At 40.0% G+C, this 27,772-nt stretch overlaps 1 protein-coding gene across 3 annotated transcripts; it reads right to left on the bottom strand.

Annotated features, from left to right (window-relative positions):
- Nucleotides 1-100: 100 nt before the first annotated feature.
- Nucleotides 101-27,772, bottom strand: LOC120569747 (probable ribonuclease ZC3H12C). Of its 3 annotated transcripts, none has more exons than XM_039817791.1 (6): nucleotides 27,658-27,772; nucleotides 8,703-9,584; nucleotides 8,288-8,427; nucleotides 7,920-8,154; nucleotides 7,381-7,487; nucleotides 101-7,071 (listed from the first exon to the last, which is right to left on the bottom strand). In XM_039817791.1, the coding sequence occupies exons 2-6, from the start codon at nucleotides 9,470-9,472 to the stop codon at nucleotides 5,582-5,584; spliced, it is 2,742 nt and encodes a 913-aa protein (XP_039673725.1). In that variant the 5' UTR covers nucleotides 9,473-9,584; nucleotides 27,658-27,772; the 3' UTR covers nucleotides 101-5,581. The 3 variants fall into 3 exon arrangements, with proteins under 3 accessions (XP_039673725.1, XP_039673727.1, XP_039673726.1); XM_039817793.1 differs by having other exon boundaries at nucleotides 27,662-27,772; XM_039817792.1 differs by lacking the exon at nucleotides 27,658-27,772 and adding an exon at nucleotides 17,095-17,473.

Below are 27,772 nucleotides of genomic sequence, written 5' to 3'. Positions count from 1 at the left end.
TCATCCTAAAATATACTACGGTGTACAGTATATACTCTGTCTCCAGCTGGAGCTCCCCAGCTTCCGGAGTTCCGTTCTGGAACATTCAAGAGCACACATGAAAGCTTGAGTAGGGCTTTTATTGCTCATTTTTACATTACACATAAACAGTCAACATGTCTCACTTGGCCACAGTTTCCCAGATTCTGTAGGTATGACAGGCTAGTTTTTTGTGCTTTTGTTTTGGGTTTCATTTCCTAAAGCTCAGTTGAGTCCCACGGCCCTGTAGCACAAACGTCTGAAGAGACCCACTCCAAAAGACATGTTTTAATAAAAAGGAACAACATTAACAAAAAGCATGAATGACATGAAAGTAAAACTTGTTTGTACAAAAGCATTTCAGCCAATTTCATTTGAATCTTAAGTTTTTTTTTTTTCTTTTTGCTTAAATAGGTATTATGTTTGGGCTGGGCACATCCTGTACATATAACTCATTCAAATTCATCAGTTTAAAGCAGTGCCTTAGTATTGCACACTAAAAGGTAGGTACTTTTGAAACACTATTTGACTGCGCTAAATCAATATTTCACGAATAGCACAGTTGTACATGACCGCTTTGGACCGTCTTTTGGAATTAAACTCTTCATCTGCCAGCAGGACACACAGTGAAACAGCAGCAATGGTTAAACACTTTAACATCTTTTAATTTTGGTTTAATATAACCACCATTGACCTGAGCAAAAGGGGAAAACATTGAAAAGAAAAAAAACTTGGCCTTTTACTTGGCTTTGGTCTCTGAAAAGGTGGCACTTTAATTGTTTCTGTAGCCGAAATGAATCTGTATTAAAGCACATTAGAAATATGGGTAGGAATAAACTGATAAATATGGACATTGTTGATATTTTACATTTCTTTCCTATTGGATACAACTGCTGGATTTGAGGCCATTTTAGTCAAAAGAGCAAAAAATAACAAAACATTGTAGAAAAAACCTACCCATAAATTCTTAAAGGTGTGTTCAGACTGAACGTGAAGCAAATTTTAGGCAGGTTGATCGCATGACAAAATGCAAGAGGATGTGAACCGAAGCAAGTTCACTGTGGACCCTATTCAGGTTCTATGAGACTTTAAGCTTGTCAAGGCATTGTGGAATAGCTGGCAGCATGGGATTGACCTTTACCGAAAGGTGATGTGTTTTTACATCAATAGCAAATTAAGGTGAAATTTGCCCCAACAGCTCTGTAGTGATTTGCGAGGGGGAAAAATTAAGAAAAAGTGATGTATGCCTACTGGTGAGCAAGAAAGAAAATCATTGTTGCATTTTCATACAACCTTGCTGTGTAGAGGTACAAGTACAAACAAACATGAACTTCTGCTTGGCTGATGTCATAATTTGTTGCAGTTAATTGTTGCAAGTCATAGGGTGCATATAGGTCTTTTTTACTGAAGACATTTTGACACTTGGACAAACAGGTGCAGGTAAATGATAAAATAAATGACGGCTGAATTCCATTTAGCTGCTTCGGTTTCAGGGGGCTGGTGTTGTGTATGATGGCTCACTATTATACTGTCATGGCTCACTGAGGCTGTGTTCAAAACCGCATATTATTCACATACTATTCATACTAAGTATGATGTAATATTGAGTATGTGGTGCATTCCAACTGCATAATATTTGGATTTCATGTACATTAGAAAATCCCAGATGTTTTCTAGATTAGCAAAAGTAATAGAGTACGAGACGTGAGCTTACTGGACATACTCAACAGCTCCAAAATGCATTGCGGTTCATCAGACAATGGCTGACTGTGAGGCAAATGGTTTAAAGAATGAACCGTTGGATATAATAGTAATGAATGATGGGAAGTTAAGATGTTAAGGTACAGTTAAGAGGAAAAGCACAGGAGCTCACATATATAATGTACGGTGGAAAACATATTTAACACTTAAATGTTTAATCATTTAAATTTGCATTAAAATAATACTGGAAAATATTAAATTGAGTAGAAGAGGTAATGTTAATTCATATTTGTAATAAACAATTTTCACTCAATGTTTCGGCGGGTCCCGTAACATCATGATCAAAACAGTCGTGATGCAGAGAAGACATATTGCTTGAGTTTACACCAGTGTGAACAGCATACTTAATCATTAATTCAGTACGCAGTATGCAGTACATACAGATTGAGTATTTAGTATGCAATTTTAAACAACTTACTACAGTACAACAAAGCCATTGCTAACATTGCTAGTAACACGTGTGACTGTGAAAAAGGCTCATTATACACAATGCTCGCTAGCGAGCAAGCTTATTGCTACACTTGCGGGGGTCGATACGCAGACAGCATCACAAAAAATCATGTAACTTGGACAAAAGAATGCAATTTTCCAAAGCAGAAGACCTCCACTTACAACGTACAGATATGACACAAAAAGGAGAAAAGCTTGAGAAACATAATAAAGAACAGGAATGTTAAGTTTTGAGGTCAGTCAAAGTCTGGTTTTGCTAGCTAATAAACAGCTAAAGCTAATATTGGCTGTTTGCGGTGAAAAACATGGACCACAAAAACGTCCAAATTCACATGAATAAAGCGAGGTGTAAATTTGTATGATCAGAATTCAGTCTGAACACTGTGAAGTAACATTTGTGGAGAAAATCAAACACATTAGCACAGTTAGCAAAGTGTACCTCCCCTTATTCAGCAACACTGACTACAATCTCTTCTTGCAGATAAACATGTACAATAGAAAAAGAGCTCTAAACAAGTTCATGATAATAGAAAAATAGTCTTTGCCCTCATACACTAAATATGTTTTTTTAATATCCACAGGAATGTTAACACAGCACCTTTAGAGGTTTGTTTAATTGAATTGTAGAGTTTCTCAACCCTGTGGCGAACACGGGCACACGGTGCCAGCCAGACCAGAAGGGTGAGAGCACTTCAGCTATGACTGACTCACTCAGCCGTTACATCCGTTACATCATAGCACAAGGCCATGAGAACATCAGAGAAAAAGAAATCAACTGACAGACAGGAATTACAGAGGACTTGTTCCTGAGATCGACACCTTTCAGATTACAGTACAGCCCTTGAGAAGAGAGCTTTTCAAGTAAGAGAGCTTCGAGAAGAAGAAAATGTGGTTTTAGCTTTCTGGGAAAAGCGTCACGAAGGTCTGGAGCCTGTGGCACAAATTTGAGAAGCAAGCTCATCAAAACCTCCTCTCTTTTAACAGCATTCACACGTACAGTCTATTTTTGCGCCAGAAGTGTTCCAAAAATACTGTTCTGAGGTGGAATGTAATGCTGACAAGCTTCAATATGTCTCATGAGTAATGAGACCACATCACATTTAACCACAACTTTATTTTTAACACCTTTAACCACGGAAATGATCTGCTTTTCACCATGGTTAAGCCGACTCAACCTCTAACCCAAGTTTTTTGGGCTACACAGTACCATGCTTTCAGTTCACTGACAATATAAACAATAACGGTCTCCAAAAAAGTGCATAAGAGACTTTCTCTTTCCTGCACTTGGAAAAAGGGAATAAAATATCCCCTCACATAAATAAAGGCTATGTCCATAGGTGACAAAATCTGCCACAAATACTCAAAATATTCAACTCGAAATATTTTTTGTTTAAATATTCTTATATATAACATTGATCTTGTTTAAAAAAGTGTATAGGATACAATTTGTATCAATAAAGAGAGGTGTCATCTGGCTACTACATATTGTGCTAACCAGGCAAGAGTTAGTTTAGCTTTACAAACACTTCCTCAGACATTAAAATAATCCCATTGGTGGAGATAATAATAAAAATAAGAATATTACTATTTCATACAACAAATACAGTTCAAAGTGCTTAACATTAAGAGATGACAACCTAAAAATACTTTGAAAGAGAAGGCAGATAAAAAGGAAAGATGCTTAGTTTAAAATTACGTCAAATTAATTATAATACTTACTTTTGGTCGGACTTTGTACCGCGTTTGGACATTTAATCGATTTAATTTATGAAGTGATTCATACAAATTAATTATTTTAACAGATAATTAGTAATGGAAGTAATTGTTAGTTGCAGTCCTCTGATAAATCTAAAATTAAAAATGAATCTAGACTTGCAAAGTTGAAACTATATTAGCTTATTGCTGTCTAACTAAGGTAATTAGTTCATGTCCTTGATGTAATGAATGAATTCAAGTTATTACCACTTATAGTTTTGTATTTTTCTTAAAGTTTCTTTCTTTAATAAACAACTGAGTTTTAATTTAACCAATGAGATTATTAGCGCATCTGAGAAAAGTTTGTAGACCTAAAAACTACTATCTATAGGTGTCTCCATGATATTAAGTGACTGGCAACATAGTCTGTGGGAGGACGGTTTTCCCAACTCTTGCCAGTCTGTTCCTGTCTTTTACTGCAAAGCTGTGGCTTTATTTTACAGAAGGGTACAAAAGAGTTTTACCCTGTTTGAGGCGGCTAAACCCTCCTCGTCATGTCACCACTGACAACGGAGACCCTGTGTCTCATGCAAGACAGACATTCACACACATTGAAAAGTAATAAATTAACACATATTTTAAATTAAAATAATAATACCAACAATATTCTTTGAACCCTAAACATTTCTGGTGCTCTCCACAGCCACCTTCATATGATTTAGAATTTTGATATGGTTTAAAGATGGAAAAGAACTGAGGGATGTTTAAAAACAAATAGTACTGAAAGCTGATGAACTGTGAAGTCAGCTGACAGGGCTCCTAGCAGAGGAAATAGACGTATTCAAAAGTGAATAACAGCTTGGGGTTTTCAAGTGGAGTTTTTGCTATCTTCTTTGTCGGTGCCGCTTGACTTTCACTTCCGTGTGGGGGAAATCCACAAAATCTCACCACAGCATCTGATCGGCCACCTGCCAGTCTAGAGAGAAACCCTTGATCTGTTTGTTTAGCTGATTCAACATTAAATAAGGTAGGAATATATTTGCGATGTGTAATGAAATTTCACGATTAAATATATTATTTTACATAACCCACGCTGTCATCATCTTCATGACTGGAAAACAGAAGTATTTCGCTCAGATGGTAAATAGGAATATTAGATATACTTATACCCTGATATGATTGCCAAGGAAACACAGCAATAACATAAAAAGTGCCAAAAACCGAATTATTTAAAAAAATCATCAAAATAACTTAAAATATAACAAATAAATTAATTTAAAATAAACAACACTGTCACCCTTAAAACACATTAAAAGCCTCCCTTAGCACACTACCTTTAGGTATTTACTCATAACCCAAAATAGCTCACAAAATGCACATTGAACCCCAACTTTCCCTGATCTTAAGTGCTCAAATTGCAAGCATATTCATTGAAAAATATGGCAATTTCCCTTTACAAAAATACCATTAAAGATATTGAGACAAGTTCCCTGTTATAAAATTAAGCAGTCCATGAACAGCTAAATGAGCTTCATAGCTTGTGCTTTTGGTTTGTGTATGTCCAACCTGACTTTAATAATTAAGATGATAAGAAGAAATAAACCTGCAGAAGTGAGCCTAGTTGAGATGAGGCTGTAACTCCACCTTCTGGCTTAATTCAAGAACCGTGCTGCGATTTCTCCATCAGAATCGCAGCTGCAAGCTCCTGAGCATCCACCACATGAGGGTTCCTGGTCATCACCATCCTCACCAAGTCTGGAGGGAAGATGCGGCACAAGTTAACAAACACCCTCTCTCTAAGGTCCTGGTATTGACCCGAGACAGGGGGTACCTGTTGCTGGGGCACTGAGGACAGGTGGCTTTTGTGGGTAGTGATAGATGGAAGGGACAGCTGGGGGAGAGGTGGAAGACTGGATGCTGAAAGGCCACGGGGTGATGAATGGGCTTGCCTGCCCCAAGGAGAGTGCCAAGCCTTCTCGTGGACTTCTGGAAGGCTCTGGAAGCCATACGGATCATAGCAAGGCTTAGGGGGCTGCTGGTAATGAGGGTCCCAGTTTATCTGATGTTGTGGTTGTTGGTTTAGCCCCGAGTGGTTTCTTCTCACTTGGGGGTCCTGGAGCCCACCTTCCTGCCAAAGGGAGCCCATCAAATTGCTCTGAGAGTGGGAGTGAGCAGTGGATGTTTGGGGTGAACGAGCTGGGAATTCCCCTGGGAAACTGCTCAGCAATGGATGCCGAAGGTGGGGTGGGATGTAGGGTGAAGGGGACTTGAAGGGACGTGGAGATACATGAGAGGTAAGAGAAGATGGGGGGTCTTCCAAGCCAAAACCATGTTGTCTCCGTAGTGCTTGAGGAACAGGATAGCTATGAGGAGCATGTTGGCCCAGTCCAGGAGGAACACGGCTTACAGGGTGGGCATTCTGGCCAGAGCAGTGATGATGGTGGTGAGGATGGTGGTGGTGATGGTGGCACTTGGAACCATCGTCTAACAAAGGGTCAGGGGAGAAAGAGTCTGAGCTGGCACTGCCTTCACTGCTACAGTCGGACAGTCGTGATCCAGCTCGCAGGTCAGCTGGGAAGAAGCACTCAGGACTCTGTGGCACTACCAGACTGAGGCTAGAGTAGGCCTTTACCAGTGAGCTGTAGCCCAGCTCTGGAGACTCACATCTGTGGTAAGTTTCAGTCTGGCTTGGTCCAGATGCTCCAGCAACCCTCAAGCTGCCTCCACCACTTCCCCCAGGGTGCTCCCATCGGTCAAAGTTTCCTGATGAAGGCCCGCCGCCTGGAGCAGGATACCCTAGAAAGCTACTGCTACAGCTACTGCTGCTGCTGCTGCTGTTGCTTCCCCTACGTCCTTCCACTTTGGACTTGATCCGAAGCTTGTCCTCCAAGAGGTCAGTGAAGGACCCCCGAAGGCTGGGGCTTGGCTGTTTCTTTGGAATGCCCCGACTTGGCTCGGCCTCAGTCGTTCTTTTTGGTTGACCAGAACTTTGGCTCTTCACCATCAGGGCATCTTCCAGTAGGCCTCTAGAAGCTACTGATGACATTTTGGCACTGGCACGGAGCTCATCAGCCACGGCACGCTGGGGCTGGCTACCCCTTTCAGGGTGGTAAAACTTGCACTTGTGGCCATATGTGCACTTCTTCCCTAAATGACGAAAAAAGAGAAGCATTTGTCATTAATGTGCTGGAATGAAAATGTTTTATAACATCTTAGTTAGAGGATAATATTTGCATCTTTTGTATCTCTGTTAATTCCACTGCTCTAGAGCAAAGTTAACATCTCTAGCATAAAAACAAAAGAGGTTGAATAGCATACTTAAGGATCATTCTTTTTGTTATTTATTTCCTAAAATACAGGAATGTATCTAGAAAACCAAGCGAAGGTGCTAATTGGTGCAAAAATACAATTTGCAGCACAAACACCCAAGTGCATATAACTGCTGCACATTTTTACCATAAGGACATGGCTGCTTCCTGTGTTCAGGAACAATAGGCCTCTTCCTCAGGAAGTTCTCCAGACTAGGTCCGTGGCGTCCCAGTGGGTCATCTGGTGGCATGAACCTAAATACACAGTCAATAGATTAAACCCCAAACAAACATACAGTAAATAGGTCATTTAATAGGAAATCCTATTAATAATTTCCCTGCAAAAATGCATTGTGTTAAAGTTAGAGGGATACCAGCTATCTTTTACAAGTGTTCTTTAGTTGTTCGGACACACACTGGACAAAAGTTAAAGTTGAGGCTTTTTATTTTAATGGCTAATGAGTAGCAGCAAAGCCTCCGTCTTTGGTCTATTATGACTTTTCCAACAACAGATGCTACATTTTCTTACTTTCTGTTAGATTTTTATAATAGTATCTCCTTTTAGTGACTTGTGGCAGGCAAAATGCAACTAAAGGATTTTCCAAAATGTAATTTCTAAAGGTATTAGCACTCTTCTCTTTTCTGCACTCCAATATAATTTGTTCTCCTTTGGTATGAGTTGCTTACTTGTCGTTTACAAAGGAGTACATCAGTAGACGCTCATCAATGAATTTCTTCCACTCTGGCTTCTCATTGGCTAGGTCACGGTAGTTGTCGTTGGAAACAATGATGCCGTCTGACTCGTAGGCCAGTTTGACGATGAATCGGTCATCGTAGCAAACCACACGGCGTCCCTGCACGCGGCGAGATGGGGTGAAGACCAGGATCTTCTCTTTCTCTAGTCGCCGTAGGATCTCTTGGTCTGAAGAAAGAGACGGAATACAGTTGGACATAAAGAAAGGACAAGAAAGTTGATAAATCTTCCATTCAAAACTATAGATTTAAAGTCTTCCAAGCAGAAGACTTTAAATCTATAGTAGCTGACTAGCCGTTACCTGTGATGAGGGCATCAGGTCGTGATTGCTCTTTTCTCCAGGCAGGGACAAAAACCGTAATGTCACGGTGGCCTCGCTCCAAGAACCAATCAACGGCCAGCTGGATGCCTTGACAGGAGAACACTTCCTTATTTCCATGACTGCAAGAGCAGAAAGGCACGTTAAAGACAATCAGTGATGTGAACACAAACGAAAGAGTTGTCCCACCACCAAAATCCCAAACTCTTAAAAATATTGGTAGTTCATTGTTTCACTTGACCATAAAAAAAGGAAGGCATTGTTGTTTTGTTATAAATTAGTCATGGTAGTGAATAGCCACTCTTCCCCTACTTTAAAACATGGGATTTTCTTCATTGATTGAAGCATCAGAGCAGTCATCATGTAAAATGTGGCTATCCGTTGTTATCTTCCTCACCTCATGGCTACGTTGCTCCCATCCACCACAACGGGCCGAAGGTTTTCTTTGTCCTCCAGCAGCTGGGACGGACACAGCAGCCGACAAGAGTCCGTGGAGGAGTTGGAGAAGGAAGAAGAGGAAGAGGAGCAGACCAAAGCAGATGACAAAGAGAAGGAGGGAGACTGGGAGACAGTCAAACCTCTTTGTTGCTCCATCTCTGTCTTGGTTCCCAGTTTGACCAGCTCGCCCAGCATGTCATTGATGAGTGCGTCTGCCCCCAGTTTCCTCAGCACCAGCAGCACCAGCTCCTCAGAGTAGCCAAGCTTGAGAGCAAACTCCACCTTGGCGCGGTAGTCTGTGACGGGGTCAGTGGGGGTTGATGTTTCTGGCTGTGGGGGGTCTCCAGGGCATCGGTTTGGTGCCAGGTCCAGCCTGACTGTCTGAAAGACTGAAGATGACTCCTGGTGCTGTAGGTGAGGCTGGTCTTGCTGAGGGTATTGAGATTCTGAACCAGACCCATTCTGGAGCCGTTCATCGTCACTGTCTGAGAAGTTACTGCAACTACTACTGCTGCTACAGATTGAATTAGTACTAAAACTTGTGCTACTACTACCAATACTGTTACTGCCGTTACCAGCTTTGACGTTTAAGACCCCTATATTCCCAGGATCCCTCACAGTGCTCAGGCTGACCTGTCGCTTAGCACCTTCCACATGGAGGTAGTCTAGATCCAGCCCCAGGCTGAGGATGTGGCCTGTCCCATCCTCCAGATGGTTTTTCACGCCCATGAAGCTGTCTCATACATCCAGCTCCACACCCTCCGTGAGCTCGCAGGCACCTGACAGACCCCACTGTTACTGCTGGTAGTTAACAGCTCAGTGACTGGTCTTTGGAGTGAAGCTTGAGGGAGAGACAAGAAGTGACTGGTTAAATTCCTGCAAGGACTGCATAAAAGTGATGAAGAGTATGCAGGAATGAGTCAACTGCATTTACACGTCGTACTACCATGTGATCTGCATCTGGATATCTTATCTGAATATTGAAAATGCCTGTTAATGCCATGTGTAAATTTAGGCAGGACGTATTGCAATCAGGATTCTATAAGATCTGAAGGTGATCTGACTCACATTGTGATCAGATATCAGTCAGGTATAAAACATTCAGTATACAGTTTGGCCACATTCTTAAGAAAGAAATCTCTTCAACAAGTTGAAAGGTCACTTTACTCTGCTTTTTTCCTGCCAGCTCAGCAAGCTCAGCAAAAACTTAGAGACACCGTCTTCATCAGTAACAGAAAATAAGTAGAGTCCATAGGACCACTTCCCATGAAAAGTTTGCCAGCTACAGCTTTTACGTATTAAGATTTCTCAGCAGAATTGAGCCAAAAAAACAAAAACTAAAAATACAGGTCTTAAACGCAAAGTACCGTCATGATGCAAATACTAACCTTTAACAGAAGTAAATGCTTTTGCTACACCCTTGTGTTATCACTTCCTTTATGAAAATGTCAATAAAGAAATTGTTTAAAAAAAAAAAAAAGAAGTAAATGCTTGAAGGATCCTTTAACCTGTAACCACCCTTACCTGCCCTCCCACTACTGATTTGCATTTTAGCAGCGAGAAGCTTTGTCGTCAAAGAAACATCAATTAGACTAGAGGCAAAATACCAGACACCTGAGCCAAGAAACATGTTCAAGTGATGCCAAACCCCATTACTGATGTATGTAATTACTGAAGACTGTTGCCAAGAATCATATCTCATATTGCAGACATGTAGGCTCAGCCAAGGAACAGAAACACATGGCTGGGTGACAAAATTGTTTTCTTTAAATCTCATAAATATGGATAGTTTATGATTTTAAGTGCTTTACACAAACTAAATAAATGTCAGAATTTTGACTGACATACGCATGTATTTTACTTTAAACAATATATTGCTTTGTATTTTTAATTACAGTTGCGTGAGAATAACACAATAACATGTGCCGTGGCTTGTCTGACTGACTTGAGATCCACAGGCAGACTCTCTGGTTGCCTAATCTATTCATGCATTAACTTCTCAGTTTACATACCATGATGGGTTTGTTTGCCCAATGCACAACACATTCAGAACCTTGTGGTACAATGGCTGCAGGCTAAAACACAATATTCAAATGTGCAAAAATATAACGATGAGAAGAATTGCTTGCACATGAATTCAATTCAATAAAACAGCATCACAAACTAGGTCTAATTCTGATTACCAACTGGAGAATCAACAAAGTTTCTTCACAAAGCCTTGGATACATACTATATGTTCGCATGAAGGCTTAAGTGAAATACACAAGTGCTTCCCCCTGAGTTATTTATGAATCCTTACTTTGCCCGAATTCTTTAAAGAAATGGTCTGACTTGAGACATTAAGTTAATCTTAAAGTGAACAGCAATGTTTAAAGAGCAACTACCCCAAATGTCCAAATAAGAATAATTATTACTCGTCACAAATAAATCAAAACAATACTTAAATGTGGTTGAAGGAAAGGATATAGCAACATTTGAGGATGTAGTTACTCTTTAAAAGAGCAGGTGACCATTATAATTGTTGTAACCGACAAAGTTCAATTTCATATTTCAAAGTGGCCATTTAAAGATGAACTCCAGTTTGGACATATTTTCGAAACAATCCCTTCCTATTAATATGCAATAAGTAACAAAAAAAGAAGACAAGGAAATACAGCGTCACTGATGCAAACCACCTGAAACAGCTGACATTTCCAAAGCCTAAGCACAAGCTACTGTTCCTGTCCAACCTGTACCACATAAGGGCAACAAAAGCAACAGCAGTGGGAGATTTTTCACCTACACATATGTGCTGTCTACAGGCTAGAAAATACTACATTTGACTAAATGATGAGATAATGTTTTTTCTGAAAATTACGTCCGTCATATTATTAGAAGACAGGACATTTTCCCATTTACAACAGCACTACATAGTGAGCCTGTTATTTTAAGAGTGTTAAATTATGGGATTTCTGCTGGTTTTGTGTTGTGTTACAAGTACGAGTGTTACAAGTGCAGAAAGATCAATCAGACCATTGCCAACATGACTTGTTATAACAGTCTTAAATGTGCAAAAACACTGGTATGTTCCTTTAAAACTCTATCAAAAGACCATCAATGCAGTTTGTGTAATTTCAACTACATGTTTTTTTAAAGTGGTGCCTTACAAATTCACCTTCTTGAAATTAAACACAAAGTGATGTTCATGAATTTGAATCAGATTCTTTATAACATGAGCACCTAGCAATGAACACCTCACACTGAAGTCCAGGCAGGAATTATGAGCCTTTCAGTTTTAGTTATGAGAGCAATTTGAATGAACCCCTAACGGTCATTACAGCCTCTCTTTCTTAACAGAAGTGTTGCCACTGGCTCTGTGAGGGTCCACGGATTGGATAAAACAAAGAGGGATCTGGTGTGGTAGGACATTGCTTAGTGACCTCTTTAAATAAACAACATGTTAATTTCCCCCCACATCTCACAAACACACCCATACATTACAACAAGCACACACATAACCCCTATATAAATACAAAGCAACTATGCTTAACAGAGGCTTACTTTAAGCTTCCTTAAACGTTTATCCTTGATCTAGTTCAGTCTTGTTTGCTCACTGCATCATATGCCCTCACTACAGCTTCAGGGCTTTTGTTTATTGTGTTGCAGATTATAAAAAAATGTGAATAATGGGTAAGGTCATTCTTCTAGTTGCCTCTACTTGTCTTTTTAGTGCACAAAGGAATTGAAAGTCAAAGACCAGTGAATTGATAACTGGATTTAATGCTTTTAACCCTCGTTCAAACCACAAACTAAAACCAGGGTCAGTGTATTTGTGTTTTGGGTTGTTTATCTGTGGAAATACCCATCAAGGGTACTTCCAAAGCATCAAACTGCTCCCAGGTCTGTGAAAAGCTTTGTAACTGCAGGCTAGGGGTTTCACAGAATAGTCAATAGAATAGTCACAGAATTGTAGACTAATCGTTTATTTGTGGTTTTAGCACGGTGCTGTAATAAAGCAGTGGCAATGCTTCTGCAGCAGATATGCAGCTGGCGGCGCTGTGGGTAGGTCTTGTTGACAATGGTCAATGGTCAATAATCATAGTTGTCATGTGTGAATTTAACACTGTACAGCGTGGGATGCTAAAGTAGAAAGAAATGTGGCTGTACTTCCCAATGCTACAATGAACAGTGTGCCAACGTTAGTGAGGAGAAGCGCCAACAGAGTGAACAAAGTAGGCAGACGACAAATCGACCGAAGGTGGACATAATTTAAAAAGGTGGTTGTTTTGAAGATAGATTTGTTTGAAGAATTGTTTTCTGTCATGTCATGTTAAATAAACAGAATTTAAGGTATTTAGAGAAAGAAGCCCGCTATCCTTGCAAGAAAGAGACTGTTATGTCCAGTTCAGACGTGTCTTCATTAGTCTGGTTTAGTCCAATCAGATCGCAGCTCATTTGTGAACAGCCTCTCAGAGCCAATCGAGGCTCTGCTGTTTCACCTACCTCCAGGTGGGTCCTGCCTACATTAGTTAACCCTTTACTGGTTGTATTTGAGACCTTTTTGACAAAAACTGATCAGTTATTGGCTGAAAAGAAGTATGATATATATTTCCCGCGATTAGTCGGCTACTCGTCTACTTCGTGAGAGTAGTTGATGACTACTAAAATGCTGCAGTCAATGAAAGCATTTAAGGTCCTTTTCAAACAAAAAACACTTTTGATTGTCTATTATCATGCTTTGGACTAAGTGGAAGCATCTCAGATTTGGTTTCACAGTTGTTTGGACAGTAAACCACCAGCAGTGCGAAGCCTCTGAAAAGACATCAACTAAGACAAAACAAAGACTGCGCAACATATATGTGAAACAGAAGGAAATATAGTAAGACTATGTAACTTTGCTGAACAGTGGTCACAAACTGTGAAATAAAGGTGCACCAAGTTTTACATGATTCTCTTGAGACAGTTGCTTTGAAGACATCGTCATTAGCTGACCAGAGTCAGAACAAGGGGAACAAGGACCAAAAGCAGGAAACAGCAAACTTGTCTTCTGGTAAAAACAGTTATAAAGTGGATGGTCTATATCAATGACGTTCCACTTCCGGGATTGCTTTGTTGCCGTCAGAAATTCTGCTAGATTTAACGCTTTTCAGCCAGATGTTACCTACCGCTTTCTTTGTGTTGGTATTTTAAACTCAGGTGGATTTCTGAGGACTATGGTTAACTGCTCCTCAGACCTCTGCAGGGTAAATCCAGACAGCTAGCTAGACTATCTGTCCTATCTGAGTTTTCTCTCGCACAACTAAAACAACTTATGAACGTATACACGTTCCACCTAAACTAGTTCCTTCCCGAGGCTATTTTGCAGAGGCACTGCAGCTTTTCCCGGTGCTTAGCGCCGCCCAAGACGATTGTGATTGGTTTAAAGAAATGCCAATAAACCTGAGCAGGTTTTTCTCCCATCCCAGAATGCTGTGTGGACTAGCCAGACCCTCCTCCGCAGCGCTGTCTGGCAGAAGGTCTGGCAATGCGAGACTATAAAGTGGATGAAGTGAAATTTCCAATTTTTTCCAATTTGTTTATGACAAAGGATTTCAGCGTTTCATTTGTAAGAGCAAGCTTGTGTTACTCTTTGTTTCAAAAGTGACATAGTCTTTCTTTAAATTAAGAATAACATGGCACCTGAACAGGAAATGGCTTTAAAAGTGAAGTCCATCACATATTTTATTTAAGCCCAAAAAGTTATTCTTTATCAGCCAGCCTCTGCAAACTAATTAAGAAGAGTTCATTTCAGAATTTGTATGAATGTGTTTGTGTGGTTATATTATATTTATATAGCGACAGTTGTAATGAGGAGCCTCTTGGATCTCAGGCTAAAGTACCGGAAAGCAGGGGCCTCTTAATGTCCCGACCCCGATGTCTAAGCTGCCGCGGCACTGTTTGTCACCCTGAATGCCACAAAAGAGCTGGAATAATTTAGTCCGCAACAACAAAAGAAGCACAAAAGGAAAAAGTGAGAGTGTGTTTTTGTGTGTGTGAGGGGATGGGGGGGAAGAAGTGTGTCTGGCTTGCCGTCATTCAACAATGCAGCTGCCTCCCAATCTGTCCTCCTGTGACGGGAGTATTGTTCTCCCGGCCCGAGCAGTATGCACAGACGGAGGCTGGGGCATTTTAAACCCGTTCACCCCCACCAACACACACACATGCACATGATGCCTGGTGATGCAGCAGTCACACCAGCCTCGGTCACAGGTCGCCAGACGGAATCTTTGAGGAGTCAGCAGAAATATGAAAGTGACACAGCAAGTGTAAATCACCCAGTCAGAAGCAGTCAACTACTGTATGTGTGATCATCGCAGTCAGTATGGCTTTTAGTGTCCCACTGTCACTGTGAGTTTTTAGAAAAAATAGAATAAATATGTAATACAAACAAGCTAAAGAAATGTATTCACATAGTATTCGTGGTTTTGTTGAGAAGAAGTTACAACACCCACTAAAGAACCAAATACTTATAATACATTGTATGATACAAATATCTTTTGCCTTTTAATGCTAAACCATCATCACTATAGTAATGTAGTCTGTGTTATTTTAATGTAGTCTTGCGTTTATTAATAATCTTTTGGCAGCAAATAACACTATGAATATAGTGGCTGCTGCAGAATATTGCAAAATGTCCAGGATAAGTCTAGAGCAAAAAAAATAATTCTAACAATGTCATAAATCAACAATTAATGAACTAAAATAGTCTACAAGCCACAATTGTGCCAAATTTGATGCTTAGCTGATAAAATACTCATTATGAAATGTTTTATAAGCTTTTCCAGACTCAACGTGACATTTTTATATTTGTCTTTACATTTTGAAGAAGACAAAAATAATACGTGCACCACAATAATGTAGGAAGCTAATAAAGAGTATTTCAGTTTCTTTTGTTGTTACTTCAGACATTGAGAAATATTTCTCAATTGGGAAACTTCTAAGTAAAAATTCAATTTAGCGACTTTTTGCGGTTTCAAATCCAAATCTGTATGAACATATTATACAGAAAGAATAACTCCTTTACCAAATAATTTCTGGATGGGTTTAGTGGGAGGGGGGCCTGAGTCTTTCCATAGTGAGCAGATGCTGCAGTCTCCACCTCAGTGACCCAGCCTGCCTGCACTGCTTCTGCACTGTGAGTATCTCTGTATGTGTCATGATCCGGGGTTAGCACCCTTGGGGGTGTACAGAGGGATGAGCTCCCCTGAGTCCAGACCCTGACCAGTCCCTCAGGGCTCCCGCATGGCTACCATTTGCCGGCTGAGCCCGGCAGTGAGCCAGTCTGCCACACCAGCGACTGGCTGGGAGGGGGACAAAGGGGGTGTAGAGGGTGGGGGTGGGGGTAAATATCGGCAGCGGGGGCAACAGATGCCTACTGAAGTCACAGGGGACCTCCCTGAAAGCATCCTCCACCCTCCCCTCCTGCCTCTGCAACTGGTGGTGTCCAGATTCATCCTCAGTGATACATATCACCACTGTCTGTCATGTAACCTTTTTGGATAGGGGTTGTGGGTAGCACTTACTTTAACCTCAGAGTTGTGCAGACTCTCAGTCGGTTACGTCTGTTCTGCCTCTCTGTTGCTAACTGAACCCAGGGGCACCATGTCACATGTCATATGTGGGGATCTACAATCACTCATATCTGGTTCCACTCTCATCAATACAACATTTTCGTATTGATTTTGGATTAATTAAATTGGAGTGAAATTAAACTATTCATCATGCTGTGGGAGAACCCCAAGGAATCCCCCAAAATACCCTTGTTGAAAACCACACAAAGCCTTTTTATTTGTCTCAATTTCACTTGTGAACAAACTTTATACTGTACATCTACACTAAAACCTTCCAAAGTGAGCAAAACATTCCTATGAACCACATTTTTTCCACACATTTTTTAACGCATCCAGTAGTTGATTTGAGACATTTCATTCTGGAAGTGGTGGACGGACGGACATTGCTATCTGCTACTAGCGTGGCTAAAACAAACTATTTTTTAATTGGGCATTGTCTGTCTATAAATTCAACCGTTTGAGTGTTCTGTTAATAAGAATATTTGCCACTTTCAACATGTAAAACAGATTTGAGCTAGATACAAAATAACACAATCATCACAACAACTTTGGAACTTGGAGTTTCTTTGTCTAGCTAACTCTCTAAGTGCAGCATTGTACCACATGAGCATTTCGGTCACATCTGCATATAGATCTATTGCTGCTGATTACTGTAAGTGACCCATGACAAAGCATTATAACAGTGTTCTTAATATTCTTTACCATGCAAAACTGAGGCTAACCAAGGGCAAAGCACAAGAAGAACAAAAGGGAAACACTTACCACGCAGCTCCAAGAGAAACAGCAAGGGAGCAAAACGCAAGAAAAGGCAAGAACTCCTACAATTTCTCTCCTGGAATGCTGCCTTTGGTCATTCCAACAACAAAGCATAAGTCAGAAAAACTTCAGGGGGAGTTCCCAATAATGGTGCTGTTAAAGTAAGCCCAGATGTATGACAAAATCCCTCAAAAATCAAGTCAAATCTCAGTATCCAATCTCCAGTATCCAGTATCTAAAGAGTTGGAGAATGTAAAGCTGTCAATCCAATTGTGGCTGAGCAAAATTAGTTTCCTGGTTGAGTTTAGCAGCAATCCTAAGAGATCAGCTTTCAAACTCTTCTTTTTGGTTGAGCAGCAGAGTGCAGTTTCCTGAGGCTGCAGGTTGAGCAGTGTGACTGACAACAGATGGAGTGGAAAGCATCTACGATCCTCCTCCTCACACTGGTTCAGCCTCCTGACCAATACCAACGCAGAATTCTGACCACAACCTGTCTTCACCACTCCACCAATAGAAAGGGACAATAACATAAGATAGGATATCTGCAACCCCCCCCCCCTTTACCCAAAACATCACAGACAACAAACACACAACAAAAACACACCAGCCCACCGCCGGCTTGAGCCATGAATGGACGAGAAGGCGTGAGTTGACAATGGTGGGGAGGGGGACACAAAGGAGGGCCCTCGGCAGGCAGCTGCACACACACTCACCATGCTCAGTGCCATTACACACACACACACACACACACACACAAACTCACACACACGCACACACACACACGCATACACACACACACACACACACACACAAATACAGATACATGAGGAGAAAGAGCGAGTGAAAAAAAACAACAGGACCCAGAATTGAGCCCTGCGGAACACCTGGCTCACTGGGGACGGCTGCCAACTTCGACCTCTTTGTTTCATCAGTGGGGGATTGGTTTGACTCAGACAATGACGCGAATTATGTTAAAAGTAGTGTGTGCTCTCATAACGGGTGTTTGGAATGTAAGCGCTTGTGTATGTGTGTTTATGTGTTTATGTGTGTGTGCATGCATGCGTGCCTGCGTATGTATATGTCTGATGGAAAGTTAGCAGGTGGGGAAGGAAACTGTGAAGGAAAAAAGCCTTCAAACTAACAAGATGCAGAAAATGAAAAGAGAAGGAAAAGAGAGAAAAGGAAGGGGAAAAAAAGTAGAGTAGAGCTCTATTGTTTGGACACAGCCCTGACAAAATTGCTGCATATTTTCAAAGGCCTCAGATTGTGAGGAGGGGTATTACTTGTAGGCTCAGAGGATGGCAGAAACAAAGACTGGCTGCCTGTCAGGCTGGACTTAAACAGTTCCAGTTACCAGGCCATTTTACCTTCTTAAAGGAGGAGGTTTATTTTTTTCTCCCAACATTGCCAACCTCTCAAGCAGAAATTGAATCATTGTGCAGACAATATTGCAGTATTGTAAATGACCAAATAAGACAAAATTAAGTAAATCATGGAGCATTACTTTACTGAAGAGGAGATGGTATTCTATCTATCTATTTCAGAGCACGGGAATACACGCATTAACCTTAAGTATGTAACCTGTAACCGGCCTCTCTGGCACCGCATGTCCCATTGTTTTTTGGACACACATAAAAGTTAAAATATTCTCAACTTTTTAGCGGAGGGCTATTGAGATCTTTCACTTAATTAGAAGTACCAATAACACAATATAAAAATACTCAACTATAAGTAGAAGTCCTCAACAGTATAGCTAAGTTTGTTTGTTAGCCTCAAAATTTCCTTAAAATATCAAAAGTGAAAGCCCCCAAATGAAAAATGGCCCTATTCAGAGTGTATTACATGCATGTGTGTGTGTGTGTGTTTGTGCACGTGTGGTGAGTGTGGTGTGTTTGTATCCTGTTAAATGTGTTTAACTGCTTTTAGTGTCAGTTTTATTACTCAAATATGGGAACGGCAACACCAATTGATTCTGTCAACTTTGGCAACCGGCCCCAATGGCTTGTTGCCAGCCTGGCAAACATTCTAAAGAAGCGTGATGCAGTCCTTTGCATGCTCAGTAAACGTTCCCTGAACCCAGAACATGCAAATCTGATGGGCACATTTCCCATTTAAGTAACATTTATTTCATCAGGGTTGAGCACTCATTTAAAGTTACCGTATTTTCCGGACTATAAGTCGCACTTTTTTTTCCTACTTTGGCTGGTCCTGCGACTTATAGTCAGGTGCGACTTATATATCAAAATATATATAATTTAACATGTTTTTAAATGTTAATTCATACTGAAAACATTACCGTCTACAGCCGCGAGAGGGCGTTCTAGGCTTGTGACAACTAGAATGCTGCTCCTTAAAGAGATAACAAACTGCAGGTAGTAAAATATGCCGCCGCAAACGGTAATCGAGCAGCAGAAAGAGAGTTTGAAATGAGGAAGAAACTTGTGAGGGACTGGCGAAAAGGTGACTCTTACTGCAATGAAGAAAACAGAAAAAGCTAATCGGCTAATTGTGGGCTGAAAGCAAGATGGCCAGAGCAGGAGGAACAAGTCGGGAGGGGCTTGTCAACGGTGCAGTTACGTCTCCACGCCTTTTAATACATCCATGCTCCACGCCCTGGTAGCTAGTTGTTCTGTGTGCTATTGTATAGTTCAATAACTGTTAATGTGTTACGTTAACATACCGGACACTCAGCCTGTTGTTCTGTGTGCTATTGTGTAGTTGACAGATGAAAAAAAAAAATAATTCTAAATAAATGCGACTTATAGTCCGGTGCGACTTATATATGTTTTTTTCCTCTTCATGACACATTTTTTGAGTGATACGACTTATACTCCGGATCAACTTATAGTCCAGAAAATACAGTATTACAGTAAATGTTATTGGTATTGTATATGCAAATTTACCTTGTGTCTATTTGGCCTCAACTACATCACGTGGCCTGATTTTTTTAAATTTAAAATGCTGAATTGTTCCGTCAAATTATTCTTACATATGAGTGGAAAACTGTGTAAACAGTTACACTAAATTCAAATAAAAAAGTATAATATTGTATACTATGTTATATTGTTGTACTATACATTCTACTCTTCACCTTATACTATGTTTCATGTCCTTTATTATATCATAATGTACCATATTATACTATATTATGTTAATGTTTACATTGACCTTTGCATTATATTCTATTATATTAAAAGACACTGAGTACCAATTAATCATATATCATATATTGGTGTACACTGTTTAGACGTGTTGATTCTGCTGCAATTAATCATCACTGTTACTTTTGCATGTAATTTTGTCTCCAAAGACGCTTGTATAGTTTCTATGTACTTGTAATGCTACAACAACTGAATTTCCCTGAACCACTGAACATTTAGGTGAATATGTTATGTGCAATCAAATCTATTCATATTGGTTGGTACGCATAGAGATAAACATTTTTCACCTTAGAAGTAGGCAACATTTTTGCAAATAACTTTAGGTTATATACTTATACTTGGAAATTCTGTCAGTGGTTTTTCCTCATCTTTCAAAATCAGACCGAAGCCGACAGATCAAAGCCAGTGTGAGTCAGCAAGCAGTGATATGTTAAAACTGTTAATCATAAGGTTATAATGTTTCACCTGCATAACAAAACAACATCACAAACACAAACATATATATCACGTCAGACATTATGCTTTATTAGAGCATTGTATTTTACAATAAGTACTTCATGAATTAACACCAATGCAATAATTGCTTGCTTAGGTAATAATATAAAGATGCTAAATAATTTGGACATCGTTCAAAGCAGTCAGTTACATTATTAAGCTCAGTTACACTAAAAGGCTTTTACTCTTGTAAAGTTTTTCTAAGTTCATATTTTCACAAGGTATTATAGGGGCAAATATAGCTTTTATTTTGGCATTTTAGTTAACATGCATATTAGATCATTATGCTAACTTAATTAAAATCCGCATTTCTCAAACAAGTAAGCCCACAAGCTTTTACAATTTGCAAAAAGAAAAGAAGAACAAGAAAAGAAAAAAATTAAAGAAATACCATGAAAACTAATTTGCAAAAAGAAAAGAAGAAGAAGAAAAGAAAAAAAAATTAAACAAATACCATGAAAACTAATTTGTACCTGGGAATATAAACTGCTTAACAGAGATTGGCTTCAGCAAGTAGTTTCATAATTTTTCTTAAATCTACAGTATGCAGTCAGGGTCATTCCAGTGTGTGGTGGGCACTCAGTCACTGCAAAATTAAAGAAAAAAAGAGGCCTAGGATATAAACAAATCAAACAGTATCTGTATTACAATTACAAGTTAGTTAATTTATAGTAATTTTATAATTAGACTGATTTTCTTCTCTACTCTCTATCTACAACCCCCACTCGTGCTCCTCTCTGACTTGCAGTGACTCTTTAATTGGGGCTCAGCTGACAGGTTTTCCCCTCGGGGAGCAGGAGCCATGTGGACCATCTGCTTCTAGTCGCAGGAAGAACAGGTGTCCTGCTCCCCGCCGCCTGGCTGCACCTTACCAAGCCTCTCGAACGCAGTGCAGCACAGTGCTGCTGCTGTTTACCCAAGATAAATCTGAGGAGTTCTGTTTGACCTGTGTGGCTATTCTACCTCAAACAAAAGAGGAAACATATGGAAATGCCACCAAATCTGACATGAAAGTAAAAGTCTGTTTTTGCAGTTCTGAGCAGTTCTTTTTTGTTGGTAAAATATTATCAAAAATGGATCTATGTTTTTTTTAATAAGCTTTTCTTATGTCTGCACGCCACCTAATTCACAATGATCACACTTTGGATTGTACCTTTATTCAATTTTTTTTTACATTTTTTTATGGTTGTTTGTTATGTTTTCTATTTGTATTTCAATTTGCTTGTATTGTGACTTCTTGTGTTGTAGTGCATTTTATTGTGAAGCACTTTGTGATTTTTATCTGTGAAAGGTGCTATACAAATAAACTTTACTTACTTACTTAAATAAATTAGTTCTGCAGGGAAATTATCCTTTGCATTCATTTTCCAGTGTATTGCTGTGTTAACACACCATAGGGCACAATCCCAATTTTGATCTTACATTATTTAAGTCCAGACATAATTATTTAATCTAAAATGGATGCATATGAAATTCATATTACAGTAATATTGAATATTCAAGTTTGACTTGTTTTTGGAGAAAACATGTTCATTTTATGTATAATGTACAACACACTGACTTATTAACTAGCTGATAAATCAATACATTTAAAATCTTTAAGTCTTTGGAATGGGAGGATACCGGAGGACAAAGAGGATAATCCACACAGAAAGTCTTTGGCCAATTCATGGACTCAAACACAAGGCCATCTTGGTGAGGCAATGTGCACAAAATGTGAATAACACCGCCTCTAGTCTGAATGCAACCACACAAGTTATTAGGCTATTAGCACATTCTTGTGGATTTTATGAACATTTGATAATTGATTTGTGAACATGAACAAAATTAGCAATGGAGTCTGTTATCCTCCAATCCCTAAAACAATCCTCTCCAGAAAATAATTCTAACATGCTTGATCACAGTCAGGGTTAGGTGTAACTCTTTTTCACATTGACGTGGGTGATGAGAAAAAAAAAGAGAAAGGACAGAAGAAAGAGAACATGTGAAGATAATCCAGGCAGAGGGATGGATGAATGTGTGCCAGTAAAGAAACAGCAGGAGCAGAGGCTGCAGCAGCTCTGTCTTCAGCCCACTGGGTAAGCACTGATCCAGGCAGCAGGGATTACTCCAGCCCCTTAACAAGGCCTGAGATGTGGATACAGGGAGAGGAAGAGGTAGTCCAGCTGGTATCATCCACACACACACACACACTTAACAGGCATAATGCTATACTAACAGCCCCCACACATGCTCCTACCTATGGAGAGGGTAGCCAAACAAACCAGACCAGTGTGTGTATATGTGTGTGTGTGTGTGTGTGTGTGTATGTGTGTGTGTGTGTGTGTGTGTGTGTGTGTGTGTGTGTGTGTGTGTGTGTAGAGGGGGATGGGACAGGGTCACCGAGGACTTTGAAGACACAAAAGCTTGGCCTTAGGCCTAGTGCCCTCTGGGTCACTTAAGGAGGCAAGGAGGCAGCATGAAAACATGTGCGCACACACACATACACACACTCACGCGCACACCACCTGCTGTTCACACAGGCTCGTGTTTGGTGTAATGGAGATGGAGTGATTCAGCGGCCACACAAAGCAAGTCACATTGCTGAGATTTACCACATAACTCAGGCCAATAAAACCTCCGCGGCAACCGGTCAGCATCTTTGGAATTGTAGCTTTCAAAGAGGAACAGCAACTATGGCATATTTTCATCGACTAACAGTCTAAAACCCAAAGATATTCAATTTGTAATCATATAATACAGAGAAAAGCAGCGTAACGTCACATTTGATAATCTTTATCCTGCAAAATGTGTGATGTGTGGTTGATCGATGAGTTAAACAATAAATCTATTAATCGTTTCAGCAGATTCTAGTCATTAGATTGAACTGTTTGCTGGGAAATCATATACACACACACACACACACACACACACACACACACACACACACACACACACACACACACACACACACACACACACACACTTCAACCATGTGTTTTCCAGCACAATTACACAAGACATATTGTCAACGAGCAAACATTACAATTTTAATAGGAAATGAACACTGCTATGATCTCCATTCTTCTGTCTATACTTTGAAAGAATGGAGGAGGATTAACTATGGAAATGATGAAAAATGTGTTTAGAAAACTGTATTTTTGGTTAAAAACTCTGTAATGTTCCAGACTTCCTGAAGTTTCTGGGTTTCATGGAGCCCAATGTGATTTTGAGAGGTGAGTCAGGGGAAATCTTAGGCCCCGTTTACACGAAGGGAAGACGCAGATATTTTCCTGCGATTTGGCCTCTCATTTACACGAAAACCCTGTTTTTATCACAGAAAACGATTATTTCTAAAAACTCCGGCCAAAGTGGAGATTTTGGAACACTTCGTTTGCATGTAAACTGAGACAAACGGAGGTTTAGGCAGCGGAGAGAGACAAAGAGGACGTGATTGGTTGCTGTTGTTGCTATTGTTGGGATTCTGATTGGCTAACGTGGGCTTGAGCTTCTTGTTACACTGCCACCTACAGGTCTGGCATGCTCTTGACCGCATTGACGGCATATATACACGGGTACATATAAACGAACACTTTTCTGAAAACCGAGAGGTTGAAATGTCCGTTTATGAAAATAGCCGGCCACGTGTAAACGTAGCATTAACCTGACATGCCAAATGGTTTGTTAACACAGAACCATCAGAGAAACCGTCATTGGAAACTGTTTGGAAAATGGCAGGCTACTTCAAAAAAATACCTGGCAGGTGATTGGATAAATCATCTGTCTTTCACGTATGCCATTGTTGTTTTGAAAAAACAGTCGTGGCCATCATACACCTAGACCCCGCCCGTAGCTGCCAGCAGTTCCTCATTACACGCTGACTGGTTCGGTCCGCTGCTGTTCGGAAACAAACACGTTACTTGAAGCCTGACGAAATGGATATTCGCAATTCTTGCGGGATCTCGAGATATGGTACTAATCCAGCTGCCATGCAAGGTAAGTAAAATCTGGGAATTTTTCGACAATGAAAAACTATCAAGGGGAAGCACTGTTTAGTCACGGAGGTGCTTTAACGTGATTATGGAAAGTAAGGGAAACGTCAGTGAATTACACCTTTACAGCTCCAAAGACGATAAAATATCTTTCATAGAGTACATACAGCGAGTCACACACACACACACACACACACACAAACACGCATGCACACACACACACACACACACACACATACACACACACAAACACACACACAGCTCCCTGATTAAGTCATGATAGATTGTCCCCACAGGGCCAGGCCTGAACACTGCAGTGTGTGTGTCTGTGGTGTGTATTAGAAAATTTGCACATTTCCATATATACTGCTGCATGCTTGTGTGTGTGCATAAGTGCGACCATGTGTCTGGCCGCATGCAGGTGTGTGTGTGTGTGTGTGTGTGACACTGGGGCGAGTGCCGGGTCAGCGGGGTCAAAGAGGAACAAAAGAACGGAGCAGCTCCCAGCTGCCGGGCCAAACGTCATCCAGCCCCACATCCCCCCATTCCTTTTCAATGGGAGCGTGCCGCTGTCCTGCTCCTGCTGACACATGGACATTTACACACACTCAGAGACACACACATGCCCCGCCCAGCAGTCCACAGTCATGTCTAGAGCTCGCTGCAGCAGGCAAACAGGGTAAAAAAAGGGCACATGAGGACATGCAGAGCATGCATGGATGCAAATGCACAACACAGACCAACATCTGAAAGCACACTTCAGCCCTTCCTCTCAGATTTTAACAGCATTTTGACCAACTGTCGATGAGAAAAGTGCAGGAAATAAAGAATTTTATATTGTTGGACTCACACTTTTTACTGCTGGTTTGGTCAAATACTGTGAAGAGGCTATTTCAGACTAATCAGATCTTTCACTTAATTAATAATACCACTAACACAATATAAAAATACTCAACTATAAGTAAAAGTATTCAACAGTAAGCCTAAGGTAATTTTTTAGCCTCAAAATGTTCTTAAAATATCAAAGTAGAAGCACCCATCATGAAAAATGGCCCTATATAGAGTGTATTAGTACATAATATTACTAAAGGTGTCACTTTTCTGCAATCATTCAATCAAAATGTGCAATAGCAGCGGTTCAAAAATACTTTAAGGGGTCTAGTGCAACCAAAGATAGTCTCCAATTGATTTGCTTTCTTTCCCAGGTTCTGAGTAACTCACCTCTGAGATCAATGTCTCCGCAAACTTTGTGTGAACTGTTTTCTAAATTCCGAATATCCAGAGTAACAAAGGATATTGATTGTGTATATGTTATTTTACGTTTAGCTTTTCAATGCTGTGAGAACAACAACATAATTTCACTCATCTCTATTGTATTGGTTTGGAGACATAGGAGGAAAATCTGAAAAATTAGATAAATAAAACTAAAACTATCTGTACTGCTTGATGCCACCAAGCAGAGGAACGTGAGAAAATAATGTACAGTACGTTTGTTTTTTTTCATTTAAATGAACCAACCCTGTTTCCTCAGAACCTGCAGTCATGACACACAGAGCAGTGTATATGGGCTTATGCATATACATCATTTGTTTGTACGTATGTCATTCTGTGTATTGCCTTCAAATTGGTACACATTCATGTCACGCACATACAAGAGCCCAGCCCACCTGGACCAATACGACAGTGGAGAAAACATTTATCAGAAAAGTTTTCTATCCATGCTTCACAAATAAAATCTGCTAAAAAAAACTCATGTGAAGTCAGCAGAGATGGACATTTTGCTCAAAAGGACATATAATCTTCATATAATAAATAAATATTCCAATATCTAAGATTTCAGAATAAAACTATAACATGACTCATGTTTCTTAGTGCTGAAGTGTTGCAGCAATGATTCATAAATAACAAAATACCTAGGTGTGGAGATGAAACAGCTAAACAACCACAGCGATGCAAAAACCTTGGACTACCTTACACTCTGACATGACATGTAGTACAAATAACTTGTTGCTTTAACTAAGAAAAAACATGACTGATTGATGTCACAGATCATCTTTTCTGTTTTATCATCACAGCTGTCACCCCCCTGAGTGTGGCTTGTGGTGTTTCAGTCAGCTGTGTTGAGTGACTAAACCAGTCAGCTATGACATAGGACATGTAGTTGTCAAAAGCCAAATATTTTGCTCTGTTTCAACAGTCAGAACATCCACCTACTTTGCATATAAGAACAAGGAACAGAGTGTGTGTGTGTGTGTGTGTGTGTGTGTGTGTGTGTGTGTGTGTGTGTGTGTGTGTGTGTGTGTGTGTGTGTGTGTGTGTGTGTGTGTGTGTGTGTCCGTGCGTGTAGAAAAGAGGAAAGCAAACCGAACTTGTTTGATTGAACTTAATTAATTAATAATTGCATAAAGATTAAAAAAAAGGTAAATTCATCTTACATATCAGAAGAACCACAATAGTCGTAACTATATAGGCTATATCGTATCTTTCAGTGTTTGTGGTATTTATACTGACTTTACTGCAGGTAATGACATATTTTGTTGACTTCTAAGTTATTATTTTTGGCTTCTACTCCTTCAGAGGCCTGAACTGTTATGTGGTAGAATAGTAAAAGTGGTCAATATTAAATAGACAATGAATTGATTGGACTTAATTGTAGTTAGCTCGTGGGGTTTCACTACAATATAATTGTGTGGTTTTTTTTTAAATCTGTGGCGTTGATATTCCTGCAAGAACTCAAGCTGTTTGTCTACAGTTTACTTCACCATTTTTACTTTATCATGGTTTTTACCTATCGCTGCAAAACAAAGTGGCGTTTTTATATTCTTCCGTGGCATTAAATGTAGCCTAGGTTCCTCACGTCTGAAATATAAAATGTGTCGCGAATCGATTTAAAAAGAAAAGAAAAGGAAAGGAAAGGAAAGAGTAATGACAGGTCAACTTACTTACTACTTTAGGCTACGTGGCATCCATTCCGTCCTGGTGACTGAAGCTGCCGGCTGAATGAGAAGCTGACAAAGTCGGAATATTTCATAAATGTAGTTGCTTGCTGCATGTGTG

This window comes from Perca fluviatilis, chromosome 12 (genome assembly GCF_010015445.1).
Source record: "Perca fluviatilis chromosome 12, GENO_Pfluv_1.0, whole genome shotgun sequence".
Taxonomy (NCBI): domain Eukaryota; kingdom Metazoa; phylum Chordata; class Actinopteri; order Perciformes; family Percidae; genus Perca; species Perca fluviatilis.
This window is presented reverse-complemented; position numbering and strand designations above follow the sequence as displayed.

Coding starts and splice junctions, on each gene's coding strand:
- LOC120569747 (XM_039817791.1), bottom strand. CDS start 9,472: ATGGGCGTGAAAAACCATCTGGAGGATGGGACAGGCCACATCCTCAGC. Junction 8,428..8,702: donor GGGAGCAACGTAGCCATGAG/GTGAGGAAGATA, acceptor CTGCTCTTGCAG/TCATGGAAATAAGGAAGTGT. Junction 8,155..8,287: donor ACCTGATGCCCTCATCACAG/GTAACGGCTAGT, acceptor CTCTTTCTTCAG/ACCAAGAGATCCTACGGCGA.